Source organism: Grosmannia clavigera (genome assembly GCF_000143105.1).
Source record: "Grosmannia clavigera kw1407 unplaced genomic scaffold GCSC_173, whole genome shotgun sequence".
NCBI lineage: Eukaryota > Fungi > Ascomycota > Sordariomycetes > Ophiostomatales > Ophiostomataceae > Leptographium > Leptographium clavigerum.
The window spans coordinates 1,318,206-1,335,949 of NW_014040765.1; the positions used below are offsets into that span (position 1 = coordinate 1,318,206).

General features: G+C 57.4%; 3 protein-coding genes across 3 annotated transcripts; 1 reads left to right on the top strand and 2 right to left on the bottom strand.

The window, feature by feature from the left end:
- Positions 1-163: 163 nt before the first annotated feature.
- Positions 164-4,458, bottom strand: CMQ_7752 (lpxtg-motif cell wall anchor domain containing protein; the record flags this gene model as incomplete). The annotated part of the gene is made up of 3 exons (XM_014314757.1): positions 164-2,290; positions 2,551-3,484; positions 3,668-4,458. The coding sequence occupies 3 exons, from the start codon at positions 4,456-4,458 to the stop codon at positions 164-166; spliced, it is 3,852 nt and encodes a 1,283-aa protein (XP_014170232.1).
- Positions 4,459-10,659: 6,201 nt separating this feature from the next.
- CMQ_7594 (protein-tyrosine phosphatase) lies at positions 10,660-13,548 on the top strand (the record flags this gene model as incomplete). Its single annotated transcript, XM_014314599.1, has 1 exon — positions 10,660-13,548. The coding sequence occupies one exon, from the start codon at positions 10,660-10,662 to the stop codon at positions 13,546-13,548; it is 2,889 nt and encodes a 962-aa protein (XP_014170074.1).
- Positions 13,549-14,700: 1,152 nt separating this feature from the next.
- On the bottom strand, positions 14,701-16,105 carry CMQ_7634 (udp-glc gal endoplasmic reticulum nucleotide sugar transporter; the record flags this gene model as incomplete). The annotated part of the gene is made up of 3 exons (XM_014314639.1): positions 14,701-14,921; positions 14,978-15,825; positions 15,900-16,105. 3 exons carry the CDS (start codon positions 16,103-16,105, stop codon positions 14,701-14,703), a joined length of 1,275 nt encoding a protein of 424 aa, XP_014170114.1.
- Between the last annotated feature and the right edge of the window lie 1,639 nt (positions 16,106-17,744).

The window sequence follows — 17,744 nt, forward strand, 5'->3', positions numbered from 1 at the left end:
CACATACATGGATGACAAAAGAAAGGAAGAACGCCTGCGTATGGAACGTGATGCAGCGTGATGCAGGGGGTGTATAATACAGTGAAATTAAAAAAAGAAAAGGCTGTCCAAGACGTGGAGCAGAACGTAGTCGAGTGTTTTCGATGCAGAAAGCAGCCACCCATCATCGGTAGCCGCCCACCTGCGATGCCGCCGAGGGCATGTTCGAGATGCCCGTGTCGCGGGTCATCCGTCGCGAAGACACGCTTGTGCGGTTCATCATGGCTGTTTGGCCGAGTGAGAGCTGTCGCTGCTGCGCCCGGTCTTCGCTGGTTTTGGTTGGCGTTCCGCTGCCGCCGTCTCGATTGCCGCCGCCTGACCGTCCGAGGAACCGCCGACTGGAGAGCAGCGCCTGCGACGACGACGACGGTGACGACGTGGATGTTGCCGTCATGGCCATCAGCTGTGGCGACACCAGCCGTGAGCTGAGACTCGACGGAATCAGTCGTCGTCGCGGCAGCGCCGACGAGCCCAGCGGACTGGTCTCGCCCGGCGCCGTCAGGTATTCGCGCCCGGCATATTCCCTCGGCTGTCGCGATCCCGAAGCTGATACTGCCGTCTCCGTGATGATGCGTGCTGGCGACCGCGCCGACCGGATCCCGCTGTCCTGGTCGTCGTCGTCCTCCACGCTCATCATCACTGCCCGTCGTGATCGCAGCAGCAGCGACGATTTGCGTCCGCCCTCTTCCGCCGGCTCTTCCGTGCCGGCTCGCCGCATTCGCAAGATCGACGATCGGCGTCCCGATCCTTGGCTGTCGTCCGTCGGCTCTTCCGTCACCGCCCGCCGTGTCCGGGAGATCAACAGCGACGACCTGCGCCCCACGTTGTCTGCCGTCGACGGTGGCCCCAGCGACTGCCGCGATCCCGCAAGCGAGGACGGCATCATCAACGACGCCCGTCGCTCGTCCTGCCGCTCGTCCCGCCGGCCCTCAAACCGGTACACCGCCTTCGGGCTCGTCTGTATCGACGGACTAAACGCATCAAATGTAGGCCGTCGCAGCATCGGTGAAAATGGCTTGCTGCTCGTGGCCGGGCTCGCCATCGCCTCGGCCTCCTCGCGAGACCCAATTGCCTGTAGGTGTGTCTGCGATATCGCCGGTGCCACTGCTGTGGACGCCGCTCCTGTCATGGTTGTCATCGATGTCATGGTCGTCAGGGCTGTCGAAGCCGATGTGGTCGCCGCCGTCTTCTTGTGCACCGCCTCCTCGTTCAGCGTCAGACACAGCTCCGTCAGGCTGCGGCATATGCTGTCGGCCTTGCGCCGAAGCTGTCGGTCTGTCACCGTCGCCGGGCCGCCGCCTCCAATCGTGCTGGCACCACTCGAGATCGGCCCTGGCTGCCCGGACACGCCCACCATCTGCGCCAGCGCCAGTGCCTCCGCAGCCATGGCCTCCATGGCCTTGTACACGTCGTCGCTCGTCTGTGCCTTGACCTTCTGCAGAGCCGTCAAGAGGTTGGCATGGGATGGCTGCGCGCCCTGTTGCAGCGACAGCGACAGAAGCTGCTGTTGCGACTGCTGGTGGTGTAGTTGTGATGACGTCGTGCTGCGTGCATCTGCCTGAGCACTGCTGTTGGCTCCGCGTTTGGGTGAAGCCGACACTGTCGTTGCATTGGTCGTCGCCGTGCGTGGCCGGTCGTCCGACACCCGTGACATGGCAGCACCTGACGTCGGTGGAATCTTGCCCGACAGCTCTAGACGCCGCATGCGTGACTTCAGGTCGTCCAGCTCGTCCCAGACCGTCGACGGCGCCGCTGTCGATCCCGACGACTCCGTGCCCTCGACCACCCCATGGCTCGGCTCGTGTGCGGTTTGTTGCTGCGGTTCGCTCGTATGTTTCGGCACGAGTGGTGAAGAGCTGTATGTGCGCGCAAATGCGAGAGATGGCTTGATGGAAGACGTCCGTGCTGGCGGTGCTGTGCTGCCGTTGTTGTTATTGTTGTTGTCGGTCGACGGTCGTCTCCGGGCGTAGCTCGTGCCTACTTCCGATGCCGTATCGAAAAAGGCCGACGCTCGCGGCGTGCTCGGAGACGGCCGTGCCGACGAGATGACCGTTCGTGCTGTCCGGACGGGATCGGGCTTCTGGGTCCCGCTGGCCCGACTGGACGTCAGCCGATCATTTGCCAGAGCACGCTGGCTGAGCTCATGCGAAAAGGCGTGGGTCCGGACCGCCAGCTCTTCGCCGGCACGTCGAGACCGTGCTGTCTCGCGCTGATCGGAAAGGCGGCGGGCAACTTGGGTCGGAGAAGCCGGCTGGTGGGAGGGAACAGCGGCGGAAAAAGGTCGCCGCTGCGAGGTTGATTGTGTTGCGCGTGCCTGCACAAGAATCCATGTTAATACGCAAAAAATGGGATGTGAAACTAGTGCTGTGAAAAGAGGGACAAGCAGGAAAAATTTTCCCGTTTCAACCCATTGTCCCGATGCAACGCCCACACGCCTCCGAGACACACAAGTGGCGTCGTGAAACACAATATGACAAGGGGGACGGCAACGGGAGGGGAGGGTTCACTCACTGCCACGCTGTGATTGTCCGAGGGCCGATCCTCGTCGGAGGACCGGTTCCTCGTGTCTTCCCGTGCGATGCGCATGAAGATGTCCGCCGTGTTTTCGGTGTCGGTGTCGGGCAGTGTTGAGCGCGTAGACGTAGAGTCGTGAAAGGCGCGCTGGGTCCACTCGTCGTCGGTCAAGCCTTCGAGCGCACGCAGGGAGCGACCGTGCTGCGTCGGACTCAGACCACCGGCGTCGGTAGAATCGGCGTCGCTAAAGTCTCCGAAAGGGCGGGAATTCATGTCCAGGCCCAGGCTCTTTCGCGAGCCCGAGGAGCGGAAGGAGCGGATGGGGGGGATGGCACCGCGCGGCGAAGAGCTGTCGTAACAGGGGGCACGGAACGAGACGGGAGGCCGGGAGGTGATGGTGGCGGGCTTTCGCTTGTCATCAGCCGACTGTTGTGGCGAAGACGGTTCGCTCGGCGACAGCGCGGAATCGCGCTGGCTCTTGACCCGCTCCGTGGCGGCCTCTGGCGCAGGCGTAGTCGTAGGCGCAGAACCGCTGGGGCGAGAGCCTTGGGCAGTAGCAGCAGCGTGGGCGGCAGCAGCCTGCACGTTCACCGCCTGGATGCGCTTGGCGGTGAAGGCGGTGGGTGGGCCGCGTGACGTCTCGAGGCCGTGGGAGCTGAAGGAGGCGGGTGCGCGACGGTGCAGCGACTGGGTCTTTGCGTTGCCCAGCGAGGCAAGCGGCTGCGGCTGCGAGGACGATGACGTGGTCGCCGCCGATGCGGATGTCGATGCGCCTGCCGATGGCGATGGCGATGTCGATTTCGACGGGATGGGGTCCGTCAGCGTGCGCTGGAGTCTGGCCGTTACTGGGCTGGACGAGAACGCGAGAGGGGTGGTATTGACAGCGGAGACGACGACGGTGGGTGGAGAGTTTGGAAATGACGCAGGCCGTCTGGCAGCGAGGTCGTCAGACGTAGTCGTCGGCGTTGTTGTCGTGATGTTATTGGTCGTGGTGGCGATGGTGGCGATTGTGGCAATGGGCGTGCTGTTGTGGTCGGATTTGGCGTTGGTGGTGGTGGTAGTGGTAGTGCTGTGCGAGCAGGCGGCGGCAGCCGTGGAGGAAGACGAGGAAGACGAGAAAGGCGAGAAAGACTGCTGCTGGTGCGGCGGCGGGGGCGGCGCCAGGTTTTGAAACGACGACGGGCGGGATCGTGCAGGCTGACTCGGACGGGTGTTGCCAGACGCCGAGGAGGAAGATGTGGGCGAAAGGGGAAAGTCACTGCGGGTAGCCGAAACAGTGTTGTTGTGCACGTTCCCAGCGCTATTACAGCGCGATGTAGTGGTGGGGGCGGTAAAATTAGCGTCTGCTGTAGTGGGAGGAGTAGGGGGTGTCGGCTGCTGGTGGCGCTGTTGCTGGTCGTACTGGCAGTGGTTCTGCTGAGAGTCGGCCCCCTGCAGTGCATCCACCTTCTGCTGTTGCTGCTGCAGCCCCGAATCGTAGGGCGGCTCAGGCGAGACAGGCGACGGTGGACTGTGGTGTGGTCGTGATGGCAGCACCAGCGAGTCCTTCCTCAAATCGGCGAACCGGAAGGCCGGCAGCTTGGACGAGTTGTGGTTCTGTCGGTGCGCGTGCAGAGGATGATGGGTTGGCGTCTGCTGGGACTTGGGCGTCTGCAGCCGGTGGTCTGGATGCGGATCTGTCCTCGACTGTGGATACTGTATCTGTGTAGAGGCTGGCGATGTAGATGGCGCTGGCGACACATCACTATCCACAGGGGCGGAATTCGGTGGAGAGCGCCTGCTGGCGGGAGAGGCTGTTCCGGCCACGGCTGTCGTCGTCGTCCTGTTCGTCGCCGGAGTTGCTGGTGGTGGGGGGGTCACTGTGTTGGCAGCGAAAGAATGGCCGGCGATGGCGACGGAAGCCATTGTTCTCTCACGCGCGCCTGCTGTTAATGTCCTCTCCTGCCTGCTGGCCGGCCGCACCTTCTCTCTTGGTGCCACGGCAGGGACGTTGCGCCGTTTGGCTGACTACTTCCCGATCTGTCTTCCTGACTCGTGTCTCGGCTCTTCTCGCCTGTCTTCACGAGACGTCTGTCACTAAGTCTTATCCGTCCGCCCCCTTGCAGACGCTTGATAGGCGACACCGGTTCGCCTCAGCTCGGTATGACCAGTTTGTGGTTGTGCTCGTAGGACGCGGAAAGGGTCCATCGGCGAGGGAGAAGGTATGCAAGAAAGGGGAGGGGGAGAAGAGAGCTCGCCTGGCTCGACCGGTTGAAGCCAGCCCACTGCCAAAATAAATCGCGACCGTTGGAATAGGAGGAGTGCTGCGACGGAGCAACTGGGCCGCAGAGGAAAGGCACCGCGTCCAGGGTTGGGCTCTATGGGTTCTCCGTGTGGGTTCCCGGCCCTTCTCTTCTGAGGAAGGCCTGGCACGCTAACAAAAACAGGCAATGTTAGGTCAAGGTCCGGGTCAGGGCTCGAGAGGGGAGGGACGACGATCTGGGAGAGGCCGCACGGGGCAGAAGTACCGGGAGAGTACGAAGAACGAGGGGGGCCGAGAGTACTCGTATCTTACAACCACGGCCAGAGAAGAGGTAAAAGACGCAGGAGCAGGCGATCATCTACGGTGAGGGCAGCCTGCAGAGCCGGAGTCAGACGGCCAGAGCAAAACGTCGAATCGGCATGAGGGAATCTTCGGCGCAAAGTCGCATATGAGGGGTGGACGTCGGTCGAGTCGCCCATTTTCATCACAGGGGTCCCACACACCGGAAAGGGGGCGGATCGTGAGGGCTTGAGAGGCTTGAGAGGCGGCTCGAGTGGCTCGAGTGGCTCGAGTGGCTCGAGTGGCTTGAGCTTCGGTACCGGGAAAGAAACACATGGAAGCCAGAGTCAAGCGACTGCAAGCATGGACACGTCGCGATATCCTGTGGTTGGTCCGCACTACGATCTTCGATGCAGCTAGCGATGCAAGGTGCAGGCCGTTTCGTTTCTTCCTCAGCAAGCCCGATCAAGGGACTGTCGGCCCAATTTGCCATTTCTATTTGCTCTGTTTCCAGGCCCTGTCCCGACCCTGGCCGTTGGCCCAAGCGAGAGAGCGAATGAGGGTAAAAGATAGCGTGTCTGCTCCGTACAGCGTTACAGCTTCAGCATTCTCATTTCCCCGCTCGTCCCTCCTTCCCTGCAGGTTGGTTCTTTGGGTTTATTTCTGGTAAGCTGTCGTGCGCCGTCTTTTTGTCGTGCCAGCTCAGCAGCGGAAGAAAAAGAAAATCCTTCACCGCCGCACACTGTACTTTCTTATTCCCGTCTGCCGTCGCCTTACAATGCCGTTGACAGGTAGCACACAAGTGCCGCTGACGTCCAGGCCCTGAATTAGGGGCTGCAGCTTTGCCTTGTCTTTTCGTCTGTGTTAGGGTCCTTTAATCATCGGCCACCCTAGGCCGTTCCCAGTCGTCGGCCGAGGCCGACATGGGAAGCTCGACGGTGACGAATCGCAAAATGGGCAGCCACAAAAAAACAGAAAAAACACTCCGTTCGTCAAGCCCTGCCAGCGACATGGTGCTTATAGTATTGCCCCACCAACAATGATTTGGATATGCAGGCAAGGGCCCTGAAATAGGCATCGTCCTCAAACAATAAAGGGGGGTTACAGGGCTTAAAGCTGCAGAAAGCACCGCTCGTAAGATGTCCAGACAGGGCTCCAATCCACTCCTCCACAGGCCATGTTTACTCTGGACCCTGACGTGGACCACTGAAAAATCCTCCGTCCCTACTGTATTGGTTTGATTACCCTGCTGCATCGCGCGAGGCCCGGGCTACAGAGTTCAGGCCAATCAGCGTGGCCCTTTCAATTCCAGACATATAAGTCGTCTGCCCGCTTGCCAATCTGGCTAGTCCCCCGGTCCGTTGCTCTGGTGGTGGAGACCGATCCCAGAGCGGGAATGGGATGCAGGCCGAATTACGAGCGCCAGCTATCTTACTTTCCATACGCGACCGAGTGAGCCGTCGTCCTATCTGGCGACGGGTTGCTACCGTGCGGACGATTGATGTGGCATCCGCCTTGCAGGAAGAAACGCGTGAAATGCCATGGCGGAAGCTAGACCGAGAGGCTTTTGCGCGCAGAAGAAGCTATGCACACGTACGAGTTGTTCATGCGCGGAAGACCGTCACCCAGCACATCTGTTCATGTCTTATACGCGCACACAGTCAAAGCACATGACATAATCTTACGTTTCATTCTAATGAGAATGCTGTCCAGGGCAGCTGGGCCCATACGAGTATTACGATACGTGCATGAGGAGCATCCACTGCCAGCGTAGACGTCCATGCGTATTCTGTATCCTGCCTGCACTTGTCGTGGCAACGGACCGCCATAATAACGGGGAGGTTCGTCGATGCATGTTTCATCGTGCCTACGGTATATAGCCCACGCGAGGCATGATCGTCACACAGCAGGTGGACCGGCGATGATGACGACTTACGAGTGCTTGAGGGAACTCGTACAGGTATCTGGCATGCACGATTTCCTAACACTTCGCCGTCTCCACTTGGAAGCTACATAATACAGAGAAAGTACGGAGTACTTCGTATATGGAGCACGACCCAGAAACCTTTCTTAGAAACATTAAGATTCTGCCACCAATATTCTGCACAGGACGCAGAGCGGCGTGTGAAGAGCGGCTCAGGCCTCGCCAGAGAGGAGTCTCGATATTAAAGAGATAGGAGGTCCTGAAAGAAGAAATTCGACGCGACCTACAATGCTACTTCGTAATTCTAAGGAGGAAGGGAAAATTATGCTTCTTGTTGCCAGCGCGAGTACGACGTATGAAGAAGATATGCCCGTGTAACGTGCTTTTGTATCCGCACTCGTGGGATCGGCGAGTGGATGGCAGCATTAACATATTTTGAAACTGAGTGCCTCACGACAGGTCTTCTCGTTCTTCTGCCTCTTGCAAATTCTGGCAGATATTTTTATGCGACGCATATCCATTACCAGTACTATTAACACATACACACATTTCCACATTTCCACATCTCATTTCCCATGCCTCGCTATATATACTCCGTAAGCGGCATGTTGGTGTTCCATATACCTCGCAGTCTCGGTACGTACGGAGCCTATAAAGACCGTCAACAGCGACGACTCGAGTACTCCGTACACAGACACAACATGCGCGTAAGATGGGTCTTTGCAAGGGGGCGCTCCCTTGTGCGCGTGCTCGCATCGCAGCTCAATTTAAAAATACGAGGTATAATGCGTACGAGTAATTACGGACAGGGCACCCTTCGTTGCCAGACGCGACGCGGTTGTGTTGCGCAACGCAGAGAATAGTGCCAAATGCAAGAAACCAAACCGGGGATAAGACATGCGCACAACTTTCTCGAGCCGGGAGCGCTAGTCAATTTCTGTGGGTACAAGTATGGAATTGTGCAGTAGGCTGATGCAGTTCTTGGGGGTGGCCAAATTGGAGGCGTTTCAGGTTTGCTCAAGGGAGAATCTGTGCTTGTTTGAACGCGCTGCACAGCCGTTTCCTGTTTTAGGATCGGTGCCCTGTTCCGGCGCCTTTGCTGTTCAGCACTGCACACGTACTACGCAAGACACAGGCATGCACATCTTACATACGATGCATGACAGTACGGAGAAAGAGAGTGCTAAGTCCCGGTTGATTACGTGCGCAGCCCGGGATCCTTCGTCTCTGCGGCTGTATTTTGGAGTGCTATTGCCACCAGCCGTGGTATCGTGCCTGCTGAGGCCGTATATAGTATCTTACGGACGCTCGCCAAAGTACGAGACGAGAGCTGAAGGGGACGGGGCTCTCGCCGCTTGGCCCCGTCCGGTTTCCATGGAGATTGGCAAGTGCGGTGCATCGGTCCATGCTCGTGTGCGAGTCAGGGCTCGGGACCTCTGCGAAGTCTTCCTGCCATGCCGCCAACACGCGTAGGACCCAGAGAAAAAGACCGGATGGAAATCCGAAAGGTCCCTGCCCGGCCAGCCAAACAAGCATAACGGCCAGTGTTAGCCCACACCAGGTCAGCAAGACGCGGCAGCCAGGATGGGACGAGATCCTGCGACATGATCCCAGACGCAGTGGCCAGCTAGGAGGGGGTCCAAGGAGGCACGGAGTACTCGTAATACGATACTCGTTAGTACGAGCACGTCGTACACAGTCAGAGATTAAAGACACTAATGACGCACAACCCATTACGAAGCTATTCGTCGTGACGTGCCCACACGAGCACTTGCTCGCTTCCGCCAGGCATGCCGCAGCCAGAGAGGCGCAAGAAGCTGATACGTACGAGTAAGGGCAGTGCCTGAGCAGGCAAGCAAGCTCGTACTCCGTACCGGTACCCGTCTCGCTGTGGCAGGACGTCATGCGGCTGAGTCACGCGCGTTGCTCGTATTGACCAGCAGTACTCCGTACGGAGTACCAGAAACCACCACCCCAAGAAACATACGCAGCAGTGCCTGTTTACGCTTTACGGTTCACGCTTTACGGTTCACGCTTTACGACACCGTCGAGGCCCAAGGGGCAAAAGGCCTCAACGCTTCCAAAGCGGCGGAGAGAAGACCCACAACTCCTGGCTGGTCCGCCCCCCTGCTCCGTACTCCGTACTACGACTATGTAAAGATGCTAATCGTCGACTTGCAGGACCAACTGCTCCCATTGGCCGGGCATTCTATTTTTTAGTTAGGCGCCAGAACGAGTCGAAACGCTGCTCCATCAGGGCACCGCCCGCTGATTGGCCAGCACTGGGTCGCTGTGTCCCAGACGCATGCTGTCTGCCGCCCCATTGGCCAACCCAGTCTCTCAAGTGGGGCTCCTGCACTAACCGGCCGTCTTGGTGCTGTGACTTCCCGCAAGGAGCAGAAAAGAGAGAAAAGAAAGCCTTCCACTTCCTACGTTCGTCCCGCTTTTCTGCTCTTTCGCCTGTTTCGCAGAGCAGACGGCAAGCTTCCCTCTCTCTCGCCCTCTCTTCCATCCTCCCTCTTTGTTCGCGAATGCGGGTCTCTTGCACACGTCCTCTCAGCGAAGCGCCCTGGATGTGACTTGTTTCTCCTCCTCTCTCCTCCTCCGACCTCGACCTGATCTTCGGCCATCCTGATCGTCGCTCTGCGTTTCACCCAAACCAGCTCGAGAGCCTCACCTGTTTCTGTGCCTCTCTATCGTCAAACCCGCTACTGGTCAGTCTCTTCTGCACTTTCGCACACCTGCTGCTTCTCTTGTCCCACCTCGTCCTCACCTGCTCTGACTCCCCCCATCTCTCTTTCATTCTCTCATCTGCCGCCCCATTTCTTCAACGACCACCAAGTGTTACTGTCAGATCGCGCACTCCCCACACATATGTCCAGACCCTCCAATCACCCATATTCCCTTCCAATTCCCAGGCAGCCCCCCTGTCCGTCTTGTTCTTTTCTTGTCGCTGGACGGTCAGGATCCGCTTGCCGCACAGTCGCTCCGTAGTCCCCCCTCCCTTGTCTTTTCCCAAGCCGTCTTTTCTTCCACAATCGCCAGAATCCTAGTGTTTTTTTTTTCTTCCTTTTCCCTCCTTCCCTTCCTCTCAGACCATCCTGCTCACCTTGCCCTCTCTTTTCATTTCTCCTTTCTAACATCCCGCTACAGCTCAGTCTCAGAGAGACCCCGAGAGCTTAGGGAGAACACCGACTCGCTCAGCACTGCTATCCCCCCTTCCTCTAATCTGTTCGTTCTGTCACTCTCGACACTCGTCACCCCCATCATTTCTGCGGCGCCTGTCTGGCGGTTACGAACCCTATACCCGACGATGTGTTGACTGGTCGACAAGAACGTTCATTAATTCTCTCTTCTTCGCGTCTCGCTTTATCTTTCATTCTTGCGTCGTCGCCCTTTGCAACCGTGCCGACTTGTACATAATAACCGAACGAGTCTGTCGTTGGTTCTATTTCTACTAAACCTGCGACATCCTCCCTTCTTCGGCAGCGCCGTAAAGAAGCTTGCAATTCCGCGCCTCTCTTTCTTTCCAGCATTTTCACATTCCAGCCCGAGTCTCTTTCTCACGGACGCGACAGCAATACCAGACGAAACAACCACCCAGTCACGACGCCAACCGGTGTGGACTGCAGCCTCGCTTCGGCCTCTTCCTGCTCGCACGATGCCTTCTGCCGCCGCACGACGAATGTACGAGGACCAGATACCGTCCTTCATGTCCGTCTTCGATCTTGGCAGCGACGCTCTTGACGACCAAAACGCTGTCACCGTTGTCGACGACAAGATAATCGGCTTTGCTGGTGCCAGTTTTGATGGCAAGCTGACCAGCCACTCTGGTCAGCAGCAGTCTTCCTCCTTTCAGGAGTCCCCTTCCATCTCCTGCGACCCGTCGCATCGCCACCACGACAGCACATCCACCCAGATGTCCGGCTCTGCCGATTCATCTCCGACCACTACCATGTCTTGCACCGACTCCTCGTCGCTCTCCGACCCGTCGCCGTCATCCTCTCCTGACTCACCCGTAAACCTGATTCCGCTGGCTTCCTTTTCGAGTCCCACTTTCGGCGGACTGCCTGGCATGACGGTGCTGGCCTCGAGCGGCGGCAGTCGCATCCAGGAACGTCCGGTGACTTCGCCGTCGCCGCGTCGCCGGAACATGAAGGGTCTCTCGATCCAGCCGCCATTCATGTCTCCCTCCCTGTCGTCCCCGGTGCTGTCGGAGCCCTCGTCGCCCTCATTCATAAAACCGCAGATTCCTGCCATGAAGCGGAAGCCAAGCCAGCTGAGCTTGAAGACGAGCAGCAACGACCTGGTCAAGTCTACGACACTAGAAATGCCCCAGTCGCCCTCATTGACAATGCCACCAATCCTTCAGCGACGCGCATTGAAGCACTCCACGTCGTCGCCGCACATGCTGTCATTTATCAAGTCGGCCACCTTTGGTCCGGCTGGCGGCATGACCGTCCCGACCGTGCTTGAGCGCAACGAATCCGGCCTATCAGAGTTCCTGCGACCCAGTCGGCCAGGCGCATCATCCACTGGTTATGACTCCACCATTCTGGAGCAGGACTCGCCAATAAAAACGCAGATCGCGAACCGCGCTGCTTACGAGTTCGAGCCGTACCACGAACAGGAGAATAACGAGGACCAGAAGACGCCTGGCTATCCAGATGGCCCCATTGCCATCTACGGCGACAATGTTTTCCTGTACCTCGAGCCGACGGCGGAAGAGGCCTCGCGGTTTGACGTTGTCATCAACGTGGCTCGCGAAGTCCGCAACCCGTTCAAAGCCGGAGCGGTGAAAAAGGCCGGCAAGCCGCCCAGCCAACAGGAACAGCAGCTGCCGCCCAAGAGGGGCTCCATCTCCGTCCTAGAGCCCATCCTGGAGCCGGAGGCTGAGGCGGAAGTACAACCACTGCCATTACAACCACCCCAGTTTACATACGCCCAAGTCAATATTACGCCAGCAACACCAAAGGCGTCTCAGCAGCTGGAAGAGCCCGAGTACATCCACATCCCGTGGGACCACAACACGGATATCGGAGCGGATTTGATGCGGCTCTGCGAAATGATTGAGAGCAAGACCAAGGATGGAAAGAAGGTGCTGATCCACTGCCAACAGGGCGCCAGCCGTTCTGCCAGTCTCATTATTGCGTACGGCATCTACCAAAACCCGGAGCTGAGCGTCAACGACGCCTACTATGCGGCCCAGTCCAAGAGCAAGTGGATCAGCCCCAACATGCGGCTCATGTACTGCCTGCAGGACTTCCAGAAGGACATCTACAAGAAGCGGATAACGCCGAACTCCACTCTGCGGCCTCGGTCTGGCCGGAGTCCGACAAGGCACCGGAACTCTCTCTCCGTTGATGCGATTGAGATTGCCCCGAAGGAGCCGCTCTCGGCGCCACTACCGGCCGAAGAGAGCAGCACCGCCGGCTCGTCGTTCTTGCATCCGGGACGGAGTCCCATGCGACTACGGGGGAACTCGACACCCAGCAGCCGGGAGGCCATATCTCCCGGTCCAGCATCTGCGCCATCGAGCTTCAACTGGGCCGAGAAGGAGGACGAGAATGACCGACAGAGGTTTGGCCGGTTTCCAAACGATGCCCCGACCATTGCCGCAACGATGGAGCCGTCGTTCGGGTCGACCTTTGCGGCGCCCTTTGCTCCGTCTTTCGTGCCGTCTTTCCCGCCAAGTTATGCTTCGACAAGTTTGGCGCCGGCTCCAACCGACGTTCCAACCCTCACGAGACCGCCAACGCGCAAGGCTCGGGCGCCTCCCAGTCTGGGATTCGGACTGATGGCTGCTCCGGGATCTACGTCCAAGCCGCCGCCGTCTCCCGGCTTCGCCGCCCACCGATTTGGGAAGTTTCCTGGGATCGACCCCAGCAGAAGCCGGAGCAGTAGCAGCAGCAGCAACAATAGCAGCCGCAGCCACAACCACGGCCACGGCCACAATCACAATCCCAGCATCAGCAGTATCAGCGAGCACGAAAACATAATGTTCAGTAAACCGAATGCTCTGGTTCTGCCCGAGCTGCCCGAGTTTTCGCTGTTTAGCCCTGGTCTTCCACCAGCAGGATTCGGCGAGAGCCTCGGCATGGAGGACATGATGTTCCGGCCGCCGCCATCGCCGATGTTTCCGCCCCACAGCACAGGACAGGAGCTACCAGTCATGTCAATTGACAGGCCAGCCATGTTTTTGGAACGACCAGCGGTGTCGTTGGAGCAGCCGGTCAGCGAAAAGGACTTGCCGGTGCTGCCGCAGATTCCAGCGGAAGACTATCCGCCGGAAGACGACGCGCTGATGTCCCCCCGTGCCGAGACGATGACAAACAACCCGCTGCACGAGCCGTTCTCCGAGATGACGGGCCTGCGGTTTGTCGAGGTGCCGCCGACTCCGGGCGAGGACGAGCTCTTGTCACCGCGCGAGACCATGTTCTCGCGCAACTCGTTCATCCCATTCGGCCGGCCTGCTCAGGTGGCCGATCCACGCAGTCCGCCAACCAAGGGCGAAATGCCCATTGTCAGGTCGATTGACGACCTGCTATGAATGAATGGGCGATCGGTGAAGGAGGGGAAGCGGGAGGGAGTGCCTGGTGCAACGAACCCTGCCCTTTATATCCTTTCTATTCTGAATCACATCGTTCCCATCATTTACAAGTTCCCTTGGGGTGGACGTGCGTGGCGCGCAGCAAAGACGCGCAGCAGGTTCCCCGTGTACAACAGTTTTGGATAGGGTTAGTCAGCCGACATACCGATGCCAATATATTCTCTACATCCACGACGAGCAAGAGAGAAAACGCTGATACGCACTGTCATTCTTTGCGACTAAGCGATTTCCATATCTCCGAATTCCCCGCTTGCCGCAAGCATCCAAACGCGCCTGGAGTTTTTGTTTTATTTGTTGTTTGGCTCTCGTTTTCTTTTGCTATGTTTTTTGCTTTCCCCCTTTTTCCCCGTTTCTCCTGTCCCCGCTGTTTTCCTGTTTCCTTTTTCTTTTTCACTTTTCACTTTTCACTTTTTCCTGTTTTCATTTTTTCATTTGTCCCTTCATATGATTCGTTCTCGGGCATTTATGTCGCTTCCCCGTCTAGAAGACCAAAGAAGAGGCCAGATAGGCGCGGGAAGCAGGCGTGACGAGACCTTTGCTTTCTTCCTTCCGACGTTAGGCATATATGGAAAATTTGTTGCACCTTTTTGTCATCTTAAAGGCATTGCAACGGTGGTGTGTGGGACAATCAGGGCTCCTGTTTCCTGGAAGCCGGGGTGGGTGGCAACGAGCTTGGGGTTTTCATTTTTCGCAGTTCATTTTTCGCACGTGTTTTCTTGCTCTATGCGTCCTGGATGTGTTATTCTTTCTGGAGAGAGCACGGTGCGGCCGACAAGGCTTTCCGTGGACTCGAACGGTAGGCTTCCATATTCAGGGGTGACAATCAGAGTCGGGACCGCCTCGATCTACTTCAATCGAAATGTATAATTTCTCCTTTTGTGTATTCTCCAGCCGCATGTACCTCAGATGTCTATCTAACAAGTGACACCTGCTCCAAGTCCACGGGTGCAGCGAGAAGTGAAAGCCAAGTGACATACGAAGTAGATGCTGCTATAAATCTATATTCCCTCTTTGTAAACTTCTAAGCCCATATATGAAAAACGCAGTTCTGTGTTCCTGTCCCCCAGACAGGTCTCCCAGACAGACATCTGCCTACTGAGCTTTGGCTGTTTTCTGGGCCTGCTTCTTCATCTTCTCTGAGCGTGCAATCTGCGCCTCTACGCCAATGCCGCCAAAGACGAGCGCCACGCCGAGCCACTGCATGTGCGACAGCCGATGGCCAAAGGCCACCACGGACAGGATCATTGTGCACATCTTGCGCGTGACGGTGACGGTAACAAGGAAGACGGAGGAGAAGGTGGAGAGGGCATAGACTGCAGCCGGGTTAGCAAGTAGTCACAGAACGTTTGCGCATCGGGAAGAAGCCTACAGATGAAGATCTGGCCGACGGCACCGCAGGCAGCAAAGCCGAGGACGTCACGCCAGACGGACGGGTGGCGCTGCAGGAAGGCGAGAGCGGCGGCCAGCTCGCCTCCGGTGGCCGCGGCAGACTCGTCGACGGCGCCGAGCCAGGCGCCGACGCCCGAGTGCACCAGCCACGGGTTGACAGCCAGCAGATAGGCGCCCGTGACGGCCGTCTGCATCAAGCTGTTGGCGCACATCATCTGGGGGCCGGAGAAGGGCCGGAAAGCATCGAAGATGTAGTCCTGAGTGCTGTTGGTGAGGCCGTCAAAGAGCAAGTTGACACCCAGCAGGAGAAGACCCCAGGAGCGCTGGCCCGAGGCCGACGAGGACGACTTGCCATGACGGCTGCCGGTGTGCAGCGTGAAGACGGCTACGCCGGCCGTCACGGCCGCGACGACGAGATACTTGTAGAGCGGGTAGCGTCGACGGAAGATGGTCACGTGCAGAAACATAACGGGCAGCAGCTTGCACGACTTGGCCAGGATGTACGTGATGTAGTCGATGTGGCCGAGCGCGGCATAGCCAAAGGGCGACGCCAGCGAGGACGTCAGCGCGACCAGCAACAGCGGTCCCAGCAGCCGCAGCGACGGCACGATCGGCGGCACCAAGCAGCCACGCGGCGTCGCTGCCCAGAGGTACAGCAGCCCCGTCACGGCCGCCATGGCCGACTGCACCGTGTTGAGAAAGACGGGGAAGTGGAAGACCTCGCTGCTGCGGCTGCTGCTGGCTGTCGTCATCGGCGCCGCGTGGGCTGTCGTCGTCAGCTTCTCCTGCAGATAGCCCCACGTCAGGCTGTCGTCGTGGTTCCGCAACCTGGCATTAGCATGTCTCGCCCCTCTCTCTCTCTCTTGCCATTCTCGCGCCTGTCTTGTTCTCGCACCACTTACAACGACCCGTAGATGCCGGCCACGGCAATGACCACCTGCTGGATCCCTGCAGCCGCCACAGACACCTCGCCCGTTTCGTTTGTTTTTCGACCATGGCCGCTGGCTTTCTCGCTTTTCGATCGTAGCGCCGCCGCCCGCTCCTCCTTGCCCACGTACTCGGACGTCGGTTCGCGCTGAATGGGCGCCGCTTGCTTTGTTCGTGCCATGTCGTGCTTTGGCTGGGCGAGAGGGAATAGTCTGCCGACACTAAAGACGGATGCAGTGCAGTAGCAATCTGGTGACGACCAAGAAGAAATCAAAGTGCAAATGCGACGAAAGAATGGCCTAAAAGAACGACTTGCAAGCAGACATGGCCGATAGACAGTGAAATTGAGACGCAAGCTCGATTTATGCCGGTTTGGGTCCAGAATAACGGGCAATCTGGCTACTACGATATAAAGCAAGGTGGCCCCTTAACCAACTCCGGCAGGCGGTGTAAGCTTCCTGCTTATATAATGTATCTTTTACGGGTAGCGTATACACGAGGAACTACTCCGTACGTCGTAGTTGCAATGGAGTCCTAAAGCAGGGGCAGAACAGTTTCCTTTGGTCCATTTAAAGAAACATTAGGTAGACGAAAGCGCTGTGTATAGTGCGGATGTAAAAGTACTTGCTAAAGAGTATGGTTGCAAAGAACCACCTTACAACGAACACTACGGGGTTTATTAGCGAAATCACACGCAAACTTCCTTTCAGCAGCATTCAATACTACAGCACAGCGCCAAGAGCACTCGTACGAACTGCAACTACCGACTCGGTAGAACGCTCTTTATTTCATATATTTTCTCATCTGAACACGAATATACCGCCATCTTTCGCAGACGCGCAAATGTTACGGCTAGTGTTTTGGCTTCTATGGACTGTCAATGGCCTGGCAGGAAGCTAAGGTAGACTGAGATAGAGCGGCAGAAAAGAGCTGGGGGACAGCATGTATAGTCAATTTGGGATACAGTGGCGTCTGATTTCTTCGGCCGAACACGCCGAGGGAGGAAATTAGTGCTGAAGGAGATCCAGGACGGTGGTGGTCGAGAAAGGTGTGGCCGAGGTAATCAGAACGACATGACAGCGAACGAGATTGGGGCGATTCTCGTTTGGTTGCGGATAGCTTTGGTTAGGATCTCTCAAAAGGAGGTTTTCATGACTAGGAAAAAATGGAAGCTGATGGCGTGCGTCCGGAAGATGAAGCGAGGCGGATAGAGAGAATGCGAGATGCGAGAATGTCGATGACTCAAGTGCACCCCTTGTAGAACCCGTTTTCCTTTTCCATTCCTTATCAGAAAACAATACCGTCATAAATCATCGCCGAGGGAGGAAATAAACACGCAAAAGGACCTTGTCTCCCCGTCCATATCCGCCCGCCTTTGTCGAGGACAACGAAAGACTCGGCTTTGCAAAGCGCTATGCGGATGTACAGGAGACCGGCCGCCAACCCAGAAAAAGACGAAAGGAGTGAAACCGTGTGACTGGAAGGGAGATAGTAAAGAAAAGTTTCGAGATTTCGAGATTTCGAGGACGTGAAAGGCGAGTGGGTGGCGGCGACCTTTTTCTCTTTAAGACAAATAAAAGCATAACTAAAAAATGTAACAACAACAAAGAAAGAAAGGTCTCGTCGTGTCGTCATTTCTGAACCGTTGCGTCCGCCAGTAAAAGTGCAAATTTCAGCCTTGCGGCAAGCTAGATCTGGATATTCCTCAGTTTCGAAGGCTTGCCAAATCTGAGCTTAATAACGATTATCGAGAAGACGCCGGGATAGAGTGACAGGAAGGATCAACAAAGCTGGATCTTCCGGGGGGAGGGGTATGTTGT